This window comes from Elephas maximus, chromosome 24 (assembly GCF_024166365.1).
Source record: "Elephas maximus indicus isolate mEleMax1 chromosome 24, mEleMax1 primary haplotype, whole genome shotgun sequence".
Lineage (NCBI taxonomy): Eukaryota > Metazoa > Chordata > Mammalia > Proboscidea > Elephantidae > Elephas > Elephas maximus.
This window is the reverse complement of record NC_064842.1, coordinates 31549675-31570701: the sequence shown is the minus strand read 5'-3', so window position 1 is coordinate 31570701 and position 21027 is coordinate 31549675. Positions and strand designations below refer to the sequence as shown.

General features: G+C 41.7%; 1 protein-coding gene and 1 pseudogene across 3 annotated transcripts in view; one reads left to right on the top strand and one right to left on the bottom strand.

Moving 5' to 3' along the window:
• Positions 1 to 21027, top strand: part of NTPCR (nucleoside-triphosphatase, cancer-related) — a 43130-nt gene that overhangs the window by 9467 nt on the left and 12636 nt on the right. For 2 of the 3 annotated variants that reach the window (XR_007515261.1, XM_049868169.1), the window contains exon 4: positions 18828 to 19037. The exons of the other annotated variant lie outside the window; for it this stretch is intronic. Coding sequence is in view for 1 of the 2 variants with exons in the window: in XM_049868169.1 (XP_049724126.1) it covers positions 18828 to 19037 (210 nt within the window). In the remaining variant the exon portion in view is untranslated. The remainder of the gene's footprint in view (positions 1 to 18827; positions 19038 to 21027) is intronic. 3 annotated transcript variants of the gene reach the window in all.
• On the bottom strand, positions 7373 to 7796 carry LOC126066797 (calmodulin-1-like; annotated as a pseudogene).

The following is a 21027-nucleotide window of genomic DNA, read 5'->3' as shown; positions in this document are numbered from 1 at the left end:
TGGTTTTTATCAGGTTAGAAGTTCCCTTTCTAGTTTGTTGAGTGTTTTTGCAGTGGAAGAGTTAGATTTTTATCAAATCCTTGTTATAGATCTGTTGATTTTATATTTATTCTTGAGTCAGTTTTGGCAACTAGTACCTTTTAGTAATTTGTCCATTTCATCTAAGTTATACAATTTATTGGCATATAGTTATTCATAGTATCCCCTTGTAATACTTTTTATTTTGTAACATCAGTAGTGATGTCCCTTCTTTCATTCGTGATTTTAATTATTTAAGTCTGCTCTCTTTTTTCCTTGGTCAGTCTAGCTAAAAGTTTGTCGGTTTAGTTGGCCTTTGAAAGAACCAACTTTGGTTTTTGCATTCATTTATCAAATATTTATTAAATGCTGGAAACTCTGGTGGCATAGTGGTTAAGTGCTACAGCTGCTAACCAAGAGGTCAGCAGTTCAGATCTGCCAGGCGCTCCTTGGAGACTCTATGGGGCATTTCTACTCTGTCCTATAGGGTCACTATGAATCGGAATCGACTCGGCAGCAGTGGGTTTGGTTTTTTTGTTTTGGATATATTGTCATAAACAAAACACAAACTTTCTACTGAAAGCTCTCAGTTCAGTGGGAAATAGAAAACATTAAACAAATGAATCTACAATTGTGATACCTGCTGTGAAGGAAAAGATTAGGGTGCTATGGAGAGGGGGTAAGAGGAGCTGGCTTTAGATCAGGTGATGAGGAAAGAGCTCTGGGGAAGTGACGTTTAAACGGAAATGAAAAGATGAGAAGGCACCATCACCCCAGAGAGAGTATTGGGGTATGTGGGGGACAGGGGAGGTCTGGGGAGAATATTCTAGATGGTGGGAACAGATACACTGAAGCCCCAAGGGCCCTGCTGCAGGAGGAGGTGAAGAAGAAGGTAAGGTTGGTGGGGTGGGTGGGCCCACTCGTGCAGGGCCTGTGTAACATGGGAAGGAGGGTGGGTTTCACTTAATCTATTATAGGTTTACCACTTTCACTTACTTTCGTGAAAATTAAATAGTAAAGTCACATTTCAGGGGTCAGTTAAAACCCTTCTGGAGGTTTCAGTTATACCAGGAGTAAAACTCAGGCTCCTTTCCGTGGCCAGGAAGGCCCAGTTTTATCTGGCCCTGACTAAGCAGTGACCTCAGCTCACCTATCCCAGCCACACTGGCTCGGACATGTTCCCGAAACTTGCCAGGGTCAGGTCAGCCTTCTGCCCTTAGCCCTGGCCATTTTCTTTGGTTGGCACACTCTCCCTCAGGTGTTTGCCTCTCTGCTCCTTCATGATGTCTGGGTCCCACTGCTCAAAGGTGCATTGGAGGATTTGCTGGGTGCCCAAGGCTGCTGAAGATTTTGGCCTCTCATTTCAGAGGACTGACTCTATTTTCTGGTCTGTTTGTCGGTAGTGGTCTGTATCTCCTCAGAGTCCACCTTCTTTGCTCACTTCCCCCTGCCTGCACCTCCTGCCTCCCACTGTCCTAATTCTTTCCCCTCGGAACCTTCCCTCAATGCCTGCGCAGCGGACCGCTTGGCTGCTCAGCTGAGTGGGAGTGATCAGAGAACATGGTATTTTTCTCTCTAGTACTTTTCCTTCAAATATATACTTCTATACTTAAATGTTCAAAAGGCAAGTGAAATACTTCAAATGAAATTTTCAGTGGAGATGCCAGCTTTAGGCACTGGATCAATACAAAGAATTGATTTTTACTTACCTTGCTTAGAGCAGACCGGATCCTGAGAGAGCAGTGTGCATGTATGCGTTTAGTGTTTATTGGAGAGATTATATAAGAAATTGTATCCTGACCAGAATCAAGATCTTAAATATTTTTTTAAATTAAAAAATAAAGAGAAGTAGACTTTTCCCAATTTTTATACTTTGTTTATCAAGCCCAGTATAAAATAGCAGTAGTAATAGCTTCAATAGTAGCAACATGAGCACCTATCTTAACTTCAAGGGGATTATGTGAATCAAGATTAGCCCAGTGCTGACCTATGAGGTGGAGGTCAGACATACCTCTACTCTAACCTTTTTGTCAACTCTGACACCAGCTGTCCTTCCCATGGCACTATCTGTTTCTCTTCTGGGTTCGATAATCCATTGCAATGGCCACACAACTCACAGACCATATACAGTTAAATGGTTTGTTAAGGAACAGAGTACAACTTACGATTGGAATCAGTAGGCTACAACTCAGGAATCAGGATCACGAAGCATGTAGGCAGTCTCCCTTCTTCATTGCAGAATAGCTCTCTTAGCTCCCTGAGGACAGGTTCCTCTTGGCCCTACCTTCTGTCCCTGCTGGCTCTGCTGCTGGGCCCCTTCCTGGCCTCTTGCTGTCTTCAGTGTTACAGCCCTTGACCAGTGTTACAGCTCTTTTGGGAGATTTCTTGCCTCCTTTCTCTCTCTGCTTCTTCTTTCTTTCTTCTGCTTCTGTTCTTGCTTCGTTCTGTCTTACCAACCTCTCTGGGGCTGGCTGCATATTTATGTGTACACAGTTCCTTGTCAATTTCAAGGCATGGCCCCTCCCAGTGAGGGGCCACAAATTGATGAATCCTCTCTTGGAAGGCCACAGATACTTTGTTTGCATAGTAGGCGTGGTTGGGGTACAGCTCACCTTATTTGCATATTTTATTGACCATTCACTGCAAGGTGCGTATCAGTCACAGGGCAGGATGCAACCCAGGACCAGGTAAGAAGTATCAAAACCAAGGTGTTTACAGCTTAATGAGGAAATGTCAGTCAACCTGGACAAAAGTAACAAACACTCTGGGGTAGAAAACTAGGGCGAAGGTAACTCCTCAGGGGGAAAACCTCTCAAGCTGTTTTTCAAAAAAACGAAGACAAAAGGCCACATAAAGGAACTCATTTCACCGCACCATACATTCTTGATGGGAAAAGTTCTCGGGCTGGGGGTCTTTCCCAGTCATGGATTTTTTTTCTGAAGCAGAAATTTTCTACCATTCCAAGTATCAGAGCATATGTTTTATTGGGATGAAGAAAGGAAAAGAATTTAGTGTTTTACCTTTATTAAAAGTAACTAGGAAACAAAAATAGGGTAATATAAAGAGACGATTTTTAATATTGGGAATTCCTATGACCAAGTGAAATAAATGGAAAGCTTTAGAAACCACATTTGGGCAGGGTAAAACCTTTTATAAAAGAATATGGTATGTTAGTCTCTAATGCAAAACCAGAACCACCCCCACTGCCGTCGAGTTGATCCTACTCATAGAGACTCTATAGGACAAGGTAGAACTGCTCTGTAGGGTTTCCAAGATTGTGTTTACTGAATCAGACTGCCACATCTTGCTCCCATGGAGCCACTGCTGGTTTTGAACCACCGACCTTTCGGTTAGCAGCCAAGCATTTTAACCACTGTGCCACCAGGGCTCCCCTCTAATGCCAGGGATATGTGAAAAACCACAGACTCTGACAATAAGTTAAGAAATATCTAGTAAGCACCTGAGATTATGGGTGAAAAATATTTTGAATTGTTTTTTTAAACTTATGAGAAATAGAAGAAAAATAATTCTTCATTTGGGCTAGCAGGGATAGTGAGAATGTGGCTTGGTCCTGAGAAGCAGCTTGGAGCTGAGGAAAGGCCCCAAAGGAGGGGATTCAGGCAAAGTACTTCACTTTGCTGTGATGTTGTTATTTATTTCCTGACAGAGAGCACTTTAAAATGCAAGGCACTTGACGTGGCTGAAGTTTCTGACTAAAGTGTAGGCCTAACTCCATCTTAGCTTAAGAGACTCCAGTTTATATTTTTAAATACAGCTTCTGTTATGCACTGCACACTGTCACTTCTGTAAGTATTTCCACCATATTCCTTGACCTAGAAACAAGTTCTGCAGGAGAATGTGGTTTTTCATGGTTAGAAATGGCCGACGTTAAGAGCAGCTTGTACAGGTGTTAACATGTGATTCTAGCGGTTAAGCTGATTCTCAGAAGATGCCCCCTTCGCTCCCTCTCAAGAAATGTTCTTATAACCCCGTATGTTTTCATAGCTATGTATTACCTACTCGTAAAGTTCTATTTTTTAAGTCTATGATTTTTCTAGAACTGCCTAGCCACCAACCCCACCTGCATACCCCGCTAAACCTTGTAAGCAACCTAGTCTATTTGCAGTTTTTGCCTTTCTAAGCCTTTGAAAGTGAACAGCTCACTGGAGCACCCTGCAGAGCCTTTTTGCTGTGTATTTCCTCAGCGAGCTATAAAACTCTCTCTCCGCATAAACCTCTCTTGCTTAATCTTCAACGGAGTCAAGAGTTTTTCTTTAAAGAAGTACAAAGAGATTTCTCTTTAACAAATTGGCGACCATGAAGGAGGTGAGGTGTACTGCCTGCAGCTGACCCCCAGGGTTTTGAGGACTCAGACATCATGCCAGCTGGGTTGTTTGGACACTTCATTTTCACAGAGCTCTTGGGAGTTGCCTCCAGGTAAAAACCCTCTTGGATTTGAACATCCGCCCTGGCCATGTTGAAGTTCTTCTAGATTTGTTTTTTCTTTCGCGTTCTCTCCTGTCCTATTTTCTCTGATGCCCTGTTGAATTTAATTTGGTTCTAAGATGGTGTGAACATCTTTGAATTTGGTTCTAGGGTGAAAACTGTGGTTCACTGTGAGTTAGAATTGACTTGACAGTAACGGGTTTGGGTTTTTTTTTTTTTTTTGGGAGGGGGATCTTTTAAATCCTCTAAGTTAACCCTTCTATACAGTAAATTAGGAAAATGAGGCTCCAAAGTCAAATAGCCTTAGTAAAATACATATCTTAATGGATCTTTAGAAGCTTGAAAAAGACAAAAAGAAAATAAAGTAACCAAAAAATGGCTTCTAAGCATGAAAGCATTTCCAAATTATTTAGACTACTGAAGGAAATGCAATGCCAGGCAACTACTCCTGCTCCCTTGCCCTCCTGTCCTTTGGACAACACCCCGACTGAGCTTCCTTTCTTCCCTAAAGAATCAAAAGAAGAACAATTAAATAAGCCTGTTACTGCTGCTTTTCCTAAAATACCTTTTAAGGTTAAACCTCCTGGGATACCCAGGGGACTCCCTAAACTACAACAGCTGCAGTCTCCTAATCAAAATGAAAAAACAAAACCTTCCACCTGTAGGCCCTGCACTCACTGTTATTGTAAGGCACCTGACATTTCAAACAGGCATGCCTTAAGCTAAAATATAAATTTGGTCTTTTACCACTTGCTGAGGAGTCACAGGCGAAGAATATTGAATATACCATGGACTGCCAGAAGAATGAATAAATCTATCTTGGAGGAAGTACGGCCAGAATGTTCCTTAGAAGTGAGGATGGCGAGACTTTGTTTTGGATACGTTGGACATCTTATCAGGAGGGACCAGTCCCTGGAAAACGACATCACGCTTGGTAAAGTAGAGGGTTTGCAAAAGAGAGGAGGACCCTCAACGAGATGAATTGACAGTGGCCGCAACAATGGGTAGCAATGATTCTGAGGATGGCGCAGGACTGGGCAGTGTTTTGTTCTGTTGTACATAGGGTTGCTATGACATGGAACCTACTCAGCAGCATCTGTCAACAACAAGGGGCCACATAAAATAGCCTGACTCAGCTCAAAGCATGTAACAGGGACTTTTCCTATGGTGGCACTTAACTCACAAGGATAAGATTTACCTTTTTCAAGTTTTCTGTCTTGTTTTGCCAGTCTTCTGCATAGTTAAAACTTAGCTCTTAAAAATAAAAAAAGGGAATTGTAGCTAAATACTTGTATAGGTTGAGAAAAATTAGAAATTAGTATTAGTTTTCAGAGTTTTTCATAAAAAGATATCAGAAAAAATAGTAACCCCCAAATGTTCCAAGCAGTTGTTGTAGTTTGTAGCATATGCCCAAAGTTTTGCTTGACGTCTTAATGTATGTTTTTTTTTTTCTGTTTCTTTTTAATGTCTAAATTTTTGTCTTAATGTCAGAAAGCCATGACTGGCAGTCACTAGTTTTTTTCCCTTTCACGAAGCGGTCTTTTAAGTCTTAGTTTTTTTCTTTTTCAGGGAAATCTGGTTTTTATTCCTGGTTTTATAATGTAGGCTTTTAGCAACTACTGTGATAAAATTTTAGTATAAGTTAATCTATCTGAAAGTGCACCTAAAGAAGGATGGATTGTTTAAATAACAAGGCCTTAAAATGAAACAAATTATTCTAGATTGCTTCTCTAAAGGATCCTATAAAGCACACAAAGACAGGATTATAAAAATACAATTTCTTACCTCTGGGTGGTATTATTAAGTTAGATCATGATATTTTTTTCAAAGAATTTATTCTGATTGGTTTCATGACAAATAAGCATTTATATAAATTAAATAGTCCTAGTATTCCTAGAAATTAACAAAAATAAATTTGTTCTGACAAAGATATATTTTTGTCAACCTTGAAAGGAAAACGTTTCTAAGTAGCAAAACCTTAAAAGCAAAACCTTTCTAAGTAACTTAAGCTGGATATTATATAAAATGTATTTGTTTAAAGAAAGACTAAAATTTAGTTGTCTTCTCATTAAAATTTATTAATGAGAAGAAGACTAAACTGCTTACCAAGAAAATAAAATAAATAATATAGATAGCAATAAAATTTAAAATAAGAAAAATGGCCAGAAATCACCAACATAAAAACCCTAATAATTGGTTTAACTTTTTCAGTTGGTTACCCAGCAGCATCAAATCTTGGGTAAATTTTCTTATAAAAACTGGGCTAGTTATAGTCATTTTGTTTTCATTTTCTTTCACCCAGTCAAGTATTTCTTTCCTTGCATTACCCAGTTCTGTACTCAAACATTCACCCCTACTTGTAGACAAGGGGCCATGTACTTCGTAGAAATTATCCAAACCTCTACCTAACTGCGTAAAACCCTGGTTTTAGAAGAGTTAGACTTCATAATTTAGTTAAAAGCCCTCTTGCCCTGTCAAGTTGTTCCTTCTACTCTACACATGTCCTCACCTGAAAGAATCGCAGAAGCAGAGGCCCAATTTATACCATGCCAGAGATGGCCCTTTAAAGATCTTAAAGCCTACCTTAAACCAGTGGGTGTCTAAAACCAACAAAAGCCCTTGCAGAATATGAGTTACTCTTTTGTAGATGACATGAGACCTGCTCGCCCTAAAGATAAGACTCCACACATAGCAAGGTGAAGAATTAGTAAGTCTGTGTAGGAGAAGGTACTCTTATGATAGTGATCAGTGAATTCCCATAGAAATTCTTTTTTTTGTTTATTTTGAATGAATTTATGCATTTTTTTTCTTTTTGTGCAAGAGGTAAGTAAAAGATCCAATTTAATTCTTCTAGAGGGGGAGATAACTAGGTCTTCTAGATTCTACAAGAGGGGTTGAAACTAGGTCATCATTTTGCAGTGATCATCTGTACAAATTCTTCATAGTTGACTTGTTCATTGTCGTCAATGTCTGCCTCTCTGATCATTTCATCTACTTCTTCATCTGTTAGTTTTTCTCCTCTAAGCTTGCCGTGATGTGACGTATTTCTGGCACACTGATATAACCTGGTCATCCTTTTAAAAGTACTGTCTGTGTCTTTCATTTTTCTAGCTATCATAGTAAAAAATTCTGAGAAATCAGTGGTGCCATTGACTATCAGCATCCACTTTGTTGATCATATCCTGTAATTCACCTCCTGTTGAGTTCTGACCCAGTGATCTCATGATAGTTGCAAGTTCTTTTGTTGTGATGGTGCTGTCACCATTTTTATTGAATAGGGAGAAAGTCTCCTTGAATTTAGCAGTCTGGTTTTTGGTCAGCTGATCAGCCATGATGCATGCAAAGAGTGGAAGTGCAGAGGGAGCAAAGGTGGCTGCACCAGCACAGGGGCTATGACAGCAGGGGTACCTTTGCTGCTTCTGCAGTGGCCACTGCTGCTGCTGCGAAACACAACAGGTGTGGTGTGCGCTATGTCACCACTGCCTGCGCTGCTGCTGACTGTAACGGTGCAGCATCCACGAGACTTCCAGCACCATTGCCACCATGGAAGTTCTTGTTTGGGGGAGGGGGTAACAAAGAGCACTTTAAAATTCAAGCCACTTGACACAGCTGAAGTTTCTGACTAAAGTGTAGGCCTAATGCCATCTTAGCTTAAGAGACTTTGTTTCTTATTTTTAAATACAGCTTCTGTAATGCAGTGCACCCTGTCACTTCTATAATTGTTTCCGTTGTACTCCTTGACATAGAAACAAGTAAGTTCTGCAGAAGAATGTGGTTTTGTTATGGTTAGAAATGGCTGATGTTAAGAGCAGCTTGTATAGGTGTTAGACATGGGACTCTGGTGATTAAGCCAATGCTCAGAAGATGCTTTTGGGAAGCAGATTGCCAGCCCTTTCTTCCAAGGTGCTTCTTTGTGGACTTGAACTTCCAACCTTTTGGCTAGCAGCCAAGCGTGTTACCTGTTTGCACCACACAGAGACTCCTCTAGTACTAATAGTTAACAGTTATTGAGTGCAAACTATGTGCCGGGCACTAGCTCATTTTAGTCCTCAATAATATCCCTATTTTACAGATGAAGAAACTGAGGCTTAAAGTAGTAGAAAGTAACTTGCCCAGGGACCCACAGCTTGTAAGTGGTAGAGCTGGCATGAACTATAGGATCAAGACTCTGTTGTCCATTAAAAAATACTGTATGGAATATATGTTATTTTGTTTTAAAGGATATCTTAAATTTCAGATGATCTTCATTCTGCACAGCCAAAACAGTGGTATCTTCTTCTCTCTCCTTCCATTGTTTCCTTTAAAAAATTTCTTGGTAAGGGTATTCATAGGTGTTTTCTGCTTTCTGATGCTACTATTCTTAGCATTGTTTTCTTTAGTTATCTGATGATCAAGGCTGAGAGAGTAAGGTTGGCTTTTGTCGCAATGTCCTTTTTTTTTTTTTTTTAATTTTTATTGTGCTTTAAGTGGAAGTTTACAAATCAAGCCAGTCTGTCATGCAAAAACTTACATACACCTTGCTACATACTCGTAGTTGCTCTCCCCCTAATGAGACAGCGTATTCCTTCCCTCCATTCTCTCTTTTCATGTCCATTTAGCCAGCTTCTGACCTCCTCAGCCCTCTCATCTCCCCTCCAGATAGGAGATGCCCACATAGTCTCATGTGTCTACTTGATCCAAGAAGCTCACTCTTCACCAGTATCATTTTCTATCCCATAGTCCAGTCCAATCCCTGTCTGAAGAGTTGGCTTTGAGAATGGTTCCTGTATTGGGCTAACAGAAGGTCTGGGGACCATGACCTCCGGAGTCCTTCTAGTTTCAGTCAGACCATTAAGTCTGGTCTTTTTATGAGAATTTGGGGTCTGCATCCCACTGCTCTCCTGCTCCCTTAAGGGTTCTCTGTTGTGTTCCCTGTCAGGGCAGTTATTGCTTCTAGCCAGATACCATCTAGTTGTTATGGTATCAGGCTGATGTAGCCTCTGGTTTATGTGGCCCTTTCTGTCTCTTGGGCTCATAATTACCTTGTGTCTTTGGTGTGCAGTGTTCTTTTTGATATAGCCACATTAAATGCTTTATTAGAATTTGGCTCAATGTAAAATTTAACATTTTGTTCATTGTCAGTCTCTTTTGCTTATACAAGAAAGTAACAATAGATAATGAGGTTTTCAGGAGCAAAGAATATCTACTCAAAGCCCTGCTTTCCATGTTGAAGTGCCATTATTTACAAAGATCCATGCAAGGGATAGTAAGCTAGCATCGGAAGACCCAGCAACTATCAACATAATGCAAACCTTACATTTCCCTGTTTTGATTAAACTAAGGCTTTCAAAATATATTTGTTTTTGAGAGCAGGATCAGCTTTTGAAACAGACTGCTGCAGATCTTAGAAACTTCATTTGAAGGTGAGAGGACTCCTATCTAGGGAAAGGTTATTTTCTTAATGCTTGACCTAGCAGGGCTGCTTAGTGTTTCAGACCAGTGGGCTTTAGAAAGAATTTAGACAAATCAGGTTCTAGTCTGGAGACGTTTTTGAATGGTTGAGAAGAGCTGAAACATCCTTTTAGAATCTCCTTCATTGTTGTCAGCAAAAGTGGCATTTACTTCTTTGTTCCTCCTCACTTTCTATCTCTGTGTCTCATAATCACACATATGTATTGCAAGACGAGCCAGGGAAATTAAAAACTGGTGCAAACATAAGAATTTTAAACTTGTTAGTAAAAACATTTCTGCAATGAATCAAAATAGAAAAATGAACTGAAATCTCAGTGTGAGGTTGGCTTTGCAGTTCATTTTGTAAGGTTTGTCATGGCAGCCCATGCTGGTAGTCTCCATAATCTCTACTGATCAGGGTCTGCCCTTTCATTATGTTGACTTGCTGGCCATGGTGAGGTTCTGCTGATTCCACTGATGGGCAGGATTTTGCCCTGGGGCATGATACCTTTGGGTCCCTGGGTGGTGTGAACGGTTAATGCTGTTGGCTGCTCACTGAAACATTGGAGGTTCAAGTCCACCCAGAGGTGTCTCAGAAGAAATGCTTGGCCATCTAGTTTAGAAAAACCAGCCGTTAACAACCCTATGGAGCACAGTTCTACTTTCACACACATGGGGTTGCCATGAGTTGAAGCCAATTCCGTGACAACTAAAAAAACAGATCACACAATTCTTCTCACAGCCCACTCCCGTGCTCCTTAAGGGGGATGGGGCTGAGTCTGCCTTTTTTCTTTTATTCGCCCTGCTGCCCTGTTTTCAGTACTTCCTTTTTGAGCTCTCCACTCTCACCTCCCATACACATGGGTCTACAGCACCACATTCCTTTAGAAGGAGGTTCACGCATGATGAATTGGTTGTTTTCTTGAATCTCGTATGGAGAAAGTGTGTATGTGGGGTTTTGTTTTGTACCGATTCTAATTTTTTGAAACTTTATTTGGATATAATTTTAAATTTAGTGAAAATTACAAGACTAAGAACTCTGCAAGCCTGTATACCCTTTATCCAGGATCACTTTTTTTTTTTTTTTTTAACATTTTAGCTCATTTGCTTGTTGTTTGCTCACTGTTCCCTCCCATGTGTGTGTTTGTGTATGTGTATATGTTTGTGTAAATATATAATTTTTAAGAACCTTTTGAAAGTACGGAAACCCTGGTGGCATAGTGGTTAAGTGCTACTGCTGCTAACTAAAGGGTCGGCAGTTCAGATCCACCAGGCACTCCTTGGAAACTCAGTGGGGCAGTTCTACTCTGTCCTGTAGGGTCACTATGAATTGGAATCGACCCGACGGCAACGGTTTGGTTTTTTGGTTTTTGAAAGTATGTTGCAATCATCAGACTACTCCTAAGTGTTTTAGTACATTTTTCCTGAGAACAAGGATATCCTCTTGCATAATCAGTTCAGTTATCAACCTTAATAAATCTAGCACTGATAAAATAATCTACCATCCCTATTCCAGTTTTGTCAATTGAGTTGATAAATGTTCTTTGTAGAATTTCTTTTTCCTCCAGTTCACATTCCAGTCCAGGGTCAAGTATTGCATGAGTTGTCATACCTCCATAACCAAAACCAAACCCATTGCCATTGAGACAATTCCAACTCATAGCAACCCTGTAGGACAGAGTAGGACCACCCTAAAGGGTTTCCAAAGAGTGGCTGGTGAATTGGAGCTGCTGACCTTAACTGCTGTGCTACCAGGGCTCCAGCCACCTTTAATCTGGAATACTTTTCATAGTCATTTTTTTGTCTTTTATGATATTGACATTTTTTAAGACTACGGTTTCCCTCCTCCGTTTGTTCATAAAACATTCATCTTTTGGGGTTTCCTAATGTTTCCTTGTGATTAGATTTAGGTCGTGTCCTGATTGGAGCACTATATAAGTGATGTTGTATCCTTCTCAGGTATCTCTTCTGCAGGCATGTGACGTCCATGTACCCCTCCTTGGTGGTATTAATTTTGATTACTCAATCAAGGAATTGTATAGTTTTTCTACTGTATAATTACTATTTTTTTCCTTTGAAACTAATAAGCAGTGAATGGGGAGACATTTTAAGACTATACACCTATCCTCCTCATCAAAATTTCCTTTGGCTAATTCCATCTAAACTTATGAGATCATCTTAAGATAAAAATAATTTTCTCTTGAGGTTCCAGCTGGCAGGCAGATTTAACTACTCTCTTCTGAAATACTTTCTATAGCAAGGTGAGCAGTAATTAACAAACATAAAATTACTGTACATCTGAAAGCTAAACTAAAAAAAAGCCATAATGGTTGATTTTTCTCAGTCTAACTTGTACTTCTATAACAATCAACTTTATCTCCTCCAGGTACTTCCTAATAAAAAGATACCAGGTATCAAAGATACTGAACTTTTATCAAAAGTTTAAACATTGATTAAAATGTTTACTAAGCAAGTGAATTAAAAAAAAAAATAGTTAATATAAGCACTGTCAGCTGCTAATGAAGTGGCAGGAATTAGTAGATACTGGGGTTCATGGGCACATCTGCTGTGTGCAGAGGGGTGTGCTCCTGGGCAGAAGCAAAGATCACTTCACCTCCAGGTTGAATCTGTCAAATAAATTGGGCCATTATTGATTCATACCTGGTAAAATGATGTAGGTGATATTGTTTTGAGACCCAAAATATGTAGTTCTGTCTGAGTAAATGGAAGTAATAAAGTATGACTACTCAAAAAAAAAAAAAAGGGGTTTTGTGGCTTTGCCTCTGTAAGCCCCTAGAAACTAGAGCTCTGTTCCTTATCACTGGAGAGAAAGAAAAGGCAGTTTCTTCATGGTTAGATGGATTTCTTTTTTTTAACATGATCATTTTTATTCTCTCAGCCCCAAACCAATTGCTGTTGAGTTGAATCCAACTCATGGTGACCCCATGTGTATCAGGGTAGAAATGTGCCCCACAGGGTTTTTTTTTTTTTTTTATCTTGTCCAAGATGGATTTGTTAGGCACAGTTATTTCCATATTTCATGTGCAGGTGGGTATGCAAATGTGAACACTGGGTATGGAAGAGGGCTTTAGAATCAGATGACCCTGGGTTTGACACTTAGCCCTCTCACTTGTGAGCTGTAGCACTTTGGGTAAAGTCACTTAATGCCTGAGGTTCATGTCCTCATATATGAAACAGATGCTATGTACAGAAACAGACCAATTGCTTCTGATTCACGGCAACCCCATGTTTGTCAGGATAGAACTGCTGCATAGGGTTTCCATGGCTGTGATTTTTTGGAAGTAGATTGCTAGTCCTTTCTTCTGAGGGACCTCTGGGTGGGCTTGAATTGCCAGCCTTTCAGTTAGGAGTCCAACGCTTAACTGTTTGTGCCATCCAGGGACTCACTGGAGTCTCTAAATATAGGGATATTTCTTACTAGTTTTCTTGAGATGTTGAGTGAAGTGATGGGCAGGCAGTACCTTGGGAGGAACCTCACTTCAGCAGTTTCATTTGTGTTTGCTGGGGAACCGGGGGCTGGAGTAGGGCCATTAGTCTGTCATGGAGTCCCTTTAGCCCAATGTCCAGGCTGGTTCAGAGCCCTGGATCCCACTGGGCTATCAGCCAGTAGACGCCGTTTCAATCTCGGGATAGCTCTGGTAGCTTAGAAAATGGCCGGGGTGCACTGCCAGTGCAGTTAAGATGAGGTGATCTTGTTGGGCGATGCCTGTGAGCCCCAGCGAGGCGGTTTAGGACATTCAGGAGGACTGCAGGACCAGTTGGCCTGAGCCCAGGTGGGGGTGCAGAGCTGCTGATGGGGGCTGTTTCCATCCGAGTGTGCCTAAGTGGGGAAGGGTTGGGCTCAGAGACGCGTCACACAGTCTAGACGTTTTGTCCTAGCTTGTCAGCATGTGATTTTATTACCTGGGGACACATGATTGACATGCCACCAGATTGCTAAAATATTCTGCAACCTTAAGGCATGGAGTAAACAACATAAAAGTCTGATATAGCCTTGCATTTTTAGCTAATAACGTAAGTGGGGTAAGGGATTTGGGGCTTGCTAGGCAGGGGCTGTTTTTATCACCATTTGCCCAAACAGGCCAGGCCTTGCTGGCTCCCCAGACCTATTTTGGGCAAGACTGCAGTTCTGCTGCCTAACTTCTGGCAGACATCCCTTTGTTCCTTCGCGTGACTTTTGATACTTGCTATCCCAGGTGGATGGACTCAGAAGCCAGTCGATATGTCTGATAATAAAAAATTTTTTTTAAACCATAATACCACTAAAAGTATTGATTATGGAAATAATTCAGAATGAAGCAAATATTTTGGTTATATGAAACTGCGTATTTTGTCAACAGTTTCCTTGTATTCCTAAGTGCATGTAAAGACTAAAGAAAGGACCAAACACATTGCACTATTTTCCAGTCTCTGGTGTAACTGGTATAAAATAGTTTGTTGTCATTCCAAATCAATTTAATCTTTCCAGAAAGCAAACTGGCTGAGTGCAACCAGAGCTATAAAATTATTCATAGCGTCTCTCACTCCTGGCTGGTCAATTTTAGGACCCTACCCTAAACAAATACCTTCTTTCTCAGAACAGGAGAGCTAAAAATGTAGTTAGCGTGAAGTTTATCTCACTCTTTGTGACAGTGAAAATTTATAATCAGCTGAAATGTAAGCCTAACACAGGGGCGTGGCCAGGAATGCCGAGGTAACAAAAAGACCAACAGTACAGCCCTCAGAGAATGACACGAACTCGTGTTGTTATTTAGGGAGGGGACGTGCCAGGGCAAGAGGGCAGCACACGCACAGTGACCACGGTGGCGCGACGAAAAGCCCCCGCCCCCCCAACCTGGCTCTTCACAATTCCTCCCAGAGCTTGTCCTTACTCTCTCCATATCTGGAGACAGGAGAGCTGGGGCGGGAGCCTCCATGGTCTTCAAACCTGGACCTCTCTGCCTTTATCAGCTTGGAGGAGAACTTGGGACTGAATTTGTTGCTTGAATTTGTACAGAAGTAAAGCAGTTTTGAATGTAATAGTGGTTCCTATTTTGAGTGTATGTTCACGTGTTACTTAGAAAACAAGCTGGGCATTTATAGGGTTGTGAGTGGCTTGGCACACTCAACTCTCAGTTGAGTGTGAATAACTTCCATTTTTCATTAAAAATCTCAGACTGGTTTTTGAGATTCCTTTTGTTCCTAGATAATAATGAGTCCCTGATACTGAGCAGCATGAGAATTTTACGTAAGCTAAGGTTTTAAAGTGAACATTTGCATTTGGTGGAAAATAACACATGCATGGGTATCCAGTATCTTTGCTAAGTATATGGAGTTCAGATAATATAGGTGTGAGCTGCCATGTGAGAGCTTTGGGGAATTGCAGAAAAGGCAGTGGTGTTGAGCCCTGGGCTTCATCCTCCATGTGTGTATTAACGGGCATGCCCACATGTGTGTGACCACCCACAAATAGACACTCATGTGAATACAGGTCCACGTGCACACACATCCTTTCATACTGTTTTTTGTTGTTTGAATTGGCTGCTTTCAACACTGTCGTTGTGATATGCTTGGAGAGTTCTGTTTAGCTTTTAGATGATAGCTTCCGGAATGACGACATCGACAATTAGTCATAGTCTCTTGAGGCAGCAGAATGTCCCACATGCTCCTTGATAAGAGTCCTATCAGTTGGAGTGGCTTGCTTCCCAGAAGATAGAAACCTGCTGTGGGATACCCACAAAAGGGGGGCTGATAGCTTTTTTGTTTCTCCGTAATTTGGCATTCATTTTGAGGAAAAAACCTGGAATAAATAGGGTATTATTCCATAGACACTCTCCTTCCCTCCCCCACCCTGATAGAAGGCAGCATTATCTGCTTCAACTTCCCATTCTCAATTTTGCAGCATGATTAATTCCATGGAAAATACAAAGATGAGTAAAACCTTGTCCCTGCTGCTAAGAGGAATAGACAAGAGAGGCAAGATATACAGACAGGTAGATGAAATTTAAGTTAAAAATTAAAGTACACCAGAAACTGAAGTTTGGGAGATCACTCTTAGATAATTACAGTGGACTCCTTCCTGGCCTTTCTGATAATAAAATTGGTGGGAAAATATTATATATATATGTATATATATACACACACTAAGTGTATATATATACACGTACTAAGTGTATATATATACACGTATGTGCATATTATATATAATATTATATATTATATATACATAATGGTATGTATACCATTTCCTTAATAGTCTGAAATACACTGTTGTAATGTGACCCTCCAATCACTGGCCCAGTTTAGACCCCACAATAGCAAATTGTCTACTCCAAGAGATTTCTAACTTGTCTTCCTGACTCCACACAGATAGTAGTCTTTCTAGCATAACTTGTGATTCTGCCATGCTTAAAATCTCTCACCTGTTGGATAAAATCACCATCCCCCTGCCTGCCAGCCCCCTCAGACTCATCTGTCACTGGCTACCACAAACACCCCACCACCAACCATACCGTACCTTAGTTTTGATATTTGGAATTTGAGCAAAATATAGCTTAACTCAGACATATATTCTGGGAATACACCGATGTCATTGTAAGGAGCCCTGGTGGTGCAGTGGTTAAGTGCTCAGCTGCTAACCCACAGTTTGGCAGTTCGAACCCACCGGCTGCCCCATGGGAGGAAGATGTGGCAGTCTGCTTCCGTAAAGATTACACCCTTGGAAACCCTGTGGGGCAGTTCTGCTCTGCCCTTTAGGGTTGCTATGTGTCAGAGTCAACTTGAGTGGGTTTGGTTTTTTTTGGCTTTGGTAAGAACTGTTGTGTACAGTACTTTGTAAATCAGCTTTACATACAATTTTCAAAATAATCATTATGGACAAAAATATAAAATGTATTTGTCATTCAGCAGTCATCGAAGTGCTTATTATGTGTTCTATTGTGTTCCTCCTATGGAAGGATCAAAGTCATAGTAGCTTTCTCTTGGAATACTTCTCTCGAGAGAGCATGTGCATTAGTTGTCTGTTGCTGTGTAACAAATTACCCCAAAGCTTATTAGCAACATAAAAACAACAAACATTTGTTCTTTCCCACAGTTTCTGAGGGCCAGGAATCCAGGTATAGCTTGGCTGGGTGGTTCTGGCTCACGGTCTGTCCTGAGGCTGCGGTCAAGTTGTTGACTGTGGCGTGATCATCTGAAGGCTTGACTGGGAAGGACCCACCTCCAGGCTCACTCATGTGGTTGTTGGAGACCTCAGTTCCTCACTGCATGGGCCTCTCCATAGACCACCTGACTGTCTTCACAACATGGCATTTCTCTTTTCCTAGAGCAAGTGATCCGAGAGAGAAAAAGAGCCTAAGGCAGAACTGGCAGTCTTTGGTAACCTAATCTCAGAATTGACATTCTGCCATATTCTTCTGTTGGTCACATAGACCTTGTGGGAGGGGACCACACAAGGGTGTGAATCCCAGGCTCCCAGATCATTAAGATTCTATGGAGGCTAGCTGCTACACCTGTTCTGGGTGGGTTTTTTAAGAAAGAAGGGAATGAATTTGTAGAAAGTCATTAGAAAGTGAATCTGAGATCTCATGGGCCTAATCCTCACTATTTTTTTTTAATCAAGACACCTTTCCTTCCAGTTTTCACTTTTTTCCACAAACCCTCATAGCCCAGATTATGAAATATACAGGCATCTGCCTGCAGCAGTTATCTCCTGCCCAACCAAGAATATCATAAGACTCCAACTTGAAAGAAGAGAGGCCAATATTATTATTAAGGGCGTCCAGGCTTGCTGTCTCATTTCTTTTAAACCTGAAGCATTTGCTTCCCCATTTATTTTCTTGGTGTATATAAATATAACACTTGGTTATTATTGGCACCGTTCTATAGGAGTAAAAATTGCCAGAGAAACTCAGTGGCTCAGGGTGCACCTTGAGGATCAGCATGAATCCAATTCCCAAAATGTGGAGATTGATCCAGTCCTCACATTCCCACTTCTCCATTGTCATCATGCCCCCCGCAGCTTGCGCACTCTCTCCCTCTGGCCCGAGCCACCTGGGGGCAAGGTCAGAACAGACAAATTAAAAGGACAAAAGGACACCATCCTTCAGGCTCCCAAATAGGCAGATGCCAGTTATAGGTTGGGGAAGTCCACACAACGCTCCAGCCTTCTGACCTGCTAGCCACGATTTGGGCTGATTTCTCAGTACCCCTACAGGGTGCTCGGGAGTCCACACAACATCCTTACTGTTTTACCTGCTGGCTTTGGGCTTGATAATTCACTGGAATGACTCAGCAGAATTCATGGAAAGTTTACCGTACTTATGATTACAGATTTATTATACCCAAAAAGATTACACATAGAGATACATAGGGTGAGGTCTGACAGGGTTCCCAGCGCAGAGCTTCCATATCCCAGGGGACATGCTAACCTTCTAGAGCAGGTGTTCTTGCCAACAGGAAGCCTTCTGAGCCTTAGTGTTCTGGGCTTTTGTGGACCAGTCCTGCACGATAGGTTAAATCATGCCTCCTGAGGCTAGTTTATATCAGCTACCCAAATGAGTCTTTTTTGGCCTGGCCAGCCCCCCAGTACAGATTCTCAGGTATGGCCCGGAAGTCTTCGACAAAGGCATCCCAGTTATTTCAAAGGTTATTTCTCCAGAGCCAGGGACAAAGGCCACTTATTTAGGGTAAGACTAGGTTCTTTACCCGACATGAGGAATTTAATTTCCCAGGTGTTACATCTTTAAGGAAGCCTTTCTAGATTAGTTCATCAGTTAACTGCTCCACGTGGCTGTGAGAATGGTCTCTTGACTTCCAAAGAGTTGTCAGCTCACCCTGGCATGACTGTTGCATGGTGAGTAATGGCGGAGGGGCATCAGCCCCTTTTCTTACTGTGACTTTGGCGTCCAAATGAATGTCTTTCTTATTCTCAGGCAGATCTCAGCAGTGGCCCAGGGCAGAGAGTGTGTGTCATCGATGAAATTGGGAAAATGGAGCTGTTCAGCCAGACTTTTATCCAAGCTGTTCGTCAGACACTGTCCACTCCAGGGACCATAGTCCTCGGCACAATACCGGTCCCTAAAGGAAAACCACTGGCCCTTGTGGAAGAAATAAGAAACAGAAGTGACATCAAGGTGTTCAGTGTGAGTACAGCCAGTCCTCCATATGTGTGAAAGCGGTGCAGAGAAGCTAAAATAGCAGATGGCTCGGATGAATCCTTGGCTTTGAGTGTCCATTGTTGTCCTTCTTAGGCTGGAGTGTAGGTGAATCTGACTTTCTAGGAATTCACAGCACTTAAATCAAGTAATACCTCTACTTGGTGAAAAACAAACTCACCTCTGGGGAGCTGCCTGCCCTGTCAGCTGCTCTGGCTACATTCTGCTTCTGCCTCTCCCTCCCTCTGGTCAGAACTGCCAGGAAACTGATGCTCTTGTTCTAAGCTTCTCTCTTCCAGGGCAATACATATTGGGGTCAGGTTCCAGGTATCAGGTTGGGATACAGAGGCATATATGTATTAGTTTCTTTTTTAAAGGTTTTCCCTTTTAAACTGACTCACTTCGGCTTATGACAGGAAGAGACTGTGGCTTGAAGCTCAGCTCCCAGATGCCGAGGGTCAAGACTTATGCCACAGACACTCTCCTTCCCCCCTCCACCCTACCAGTGGAGGGCAGCGTTAGCTGCTCCAGCCTTCCATTGCTCAGCTTTGGAGGATTGTTCAAGGCTAGCTCTGTCCAATGCACAGGAGTAGCACTGTCCAGTAGAACTTTAGTGATGACGGAAATGTGCCCTTTGCGCTCTCTAATACATTAACCACCAGCCACATGTGGTTAGTGAAATTTAAATTAATTAAAATTAAAAAAAAAACTGAAATTCAGTTTCTGAGTCACACTAGCCGTATTTCAGGTACTCGGTAGCACATGTGGTTGGTGTCTGCTGCACTGGGCGGAGCAGCTGTAGAGCCTAAACTCAAAATGAGGGCGGCAGAGCAGCAGTACAGCGTTACCTGGGAGCTCTTCAGGAGTTCACATGTGGGGGCTCCATCCTGACCTAATGAGTTGAACTCTCTGGGAGTTGGGCGCAGTAATCTGTTTTACCCAGCTCTCGGGTGGCTCGTAATGCTTCTGCAGTGTGAGAAGCACGGCTGTAGACTGCATGTGTAAAAGAGAGAGCAGTAATTCAAGCATATTAACCACCGGCTTCACGGAGCCAGCCACGAGGAATTCTTCTAGCTATTGGCCCTTTACCTAAATACTTAACCTTTGTTTCCCCGTTCTCTCTCTGTATCCATCTCAGTTGGATATTGTTTTGCCCTGTTCCACCTTAATTTGTGTCATTGATAGCCATCCTCTTTGCTGAGCCCTGCTTATGCCCCTCACCCTTCATCCCCCAGTTTAAAGCTTACTGGCCCTGCAAGTGCAAGGTGACCAAGTGAGGCAGGCAGGGCCACTCCTATTATGGAAAATAGAGAGTGCACCCTAGCTACAAAGTATCAATGAGTGCCTCACATCATTGGTTAAAATGTCAACATGGCCAGGTGGCCTTAGTGGGGCATCTACTCTTTGTCTGCAAAGTATGCTGGGGTATGGAAAAACTTGGAAACTTAGAAAAATTTGTACATTCCTTCATTTTCTCACTCATTTGGTAAATATTGATAAAGCATCTACAGTATGCTATGTCTTTTAAGTCTTCTAAGTTGTTCTCAGTTTTGGTGATACTGTGGTTGACCAAGTCCTTGTCTTCATAGAGCTTACATTCTAGCAGGACAGCTGAATAACAAAAATGTAAACAAACAGATGAGTCAATTTTAGATACTGATAAATGCAGCGAAGACAATAAATGAGAGCAGTGTGGTAGATTTGGGGGCAGGAGTTGCGGGGAGGATTCAGCATTAGATGGGGTAACCAGGGAAGGTCTCTTTAAGGAGACAGGATTTCAGCTGAGATCCGAGAGCCATGTAAGAGTCACATTCTCAGTAACCTCCTTGCAAAGTCTCTGGGGCCTTTGTCCTTAGAGCTTTATGTTGCTTCTCTCTCTCTTACTTTTCACGACTTCCATGTTAGAGTTTTTGTTTGTGATCCTGTAGTTTCCATGAAGATAAAGGCAATGAATAGTGAAAGATCATGAAACAAAATT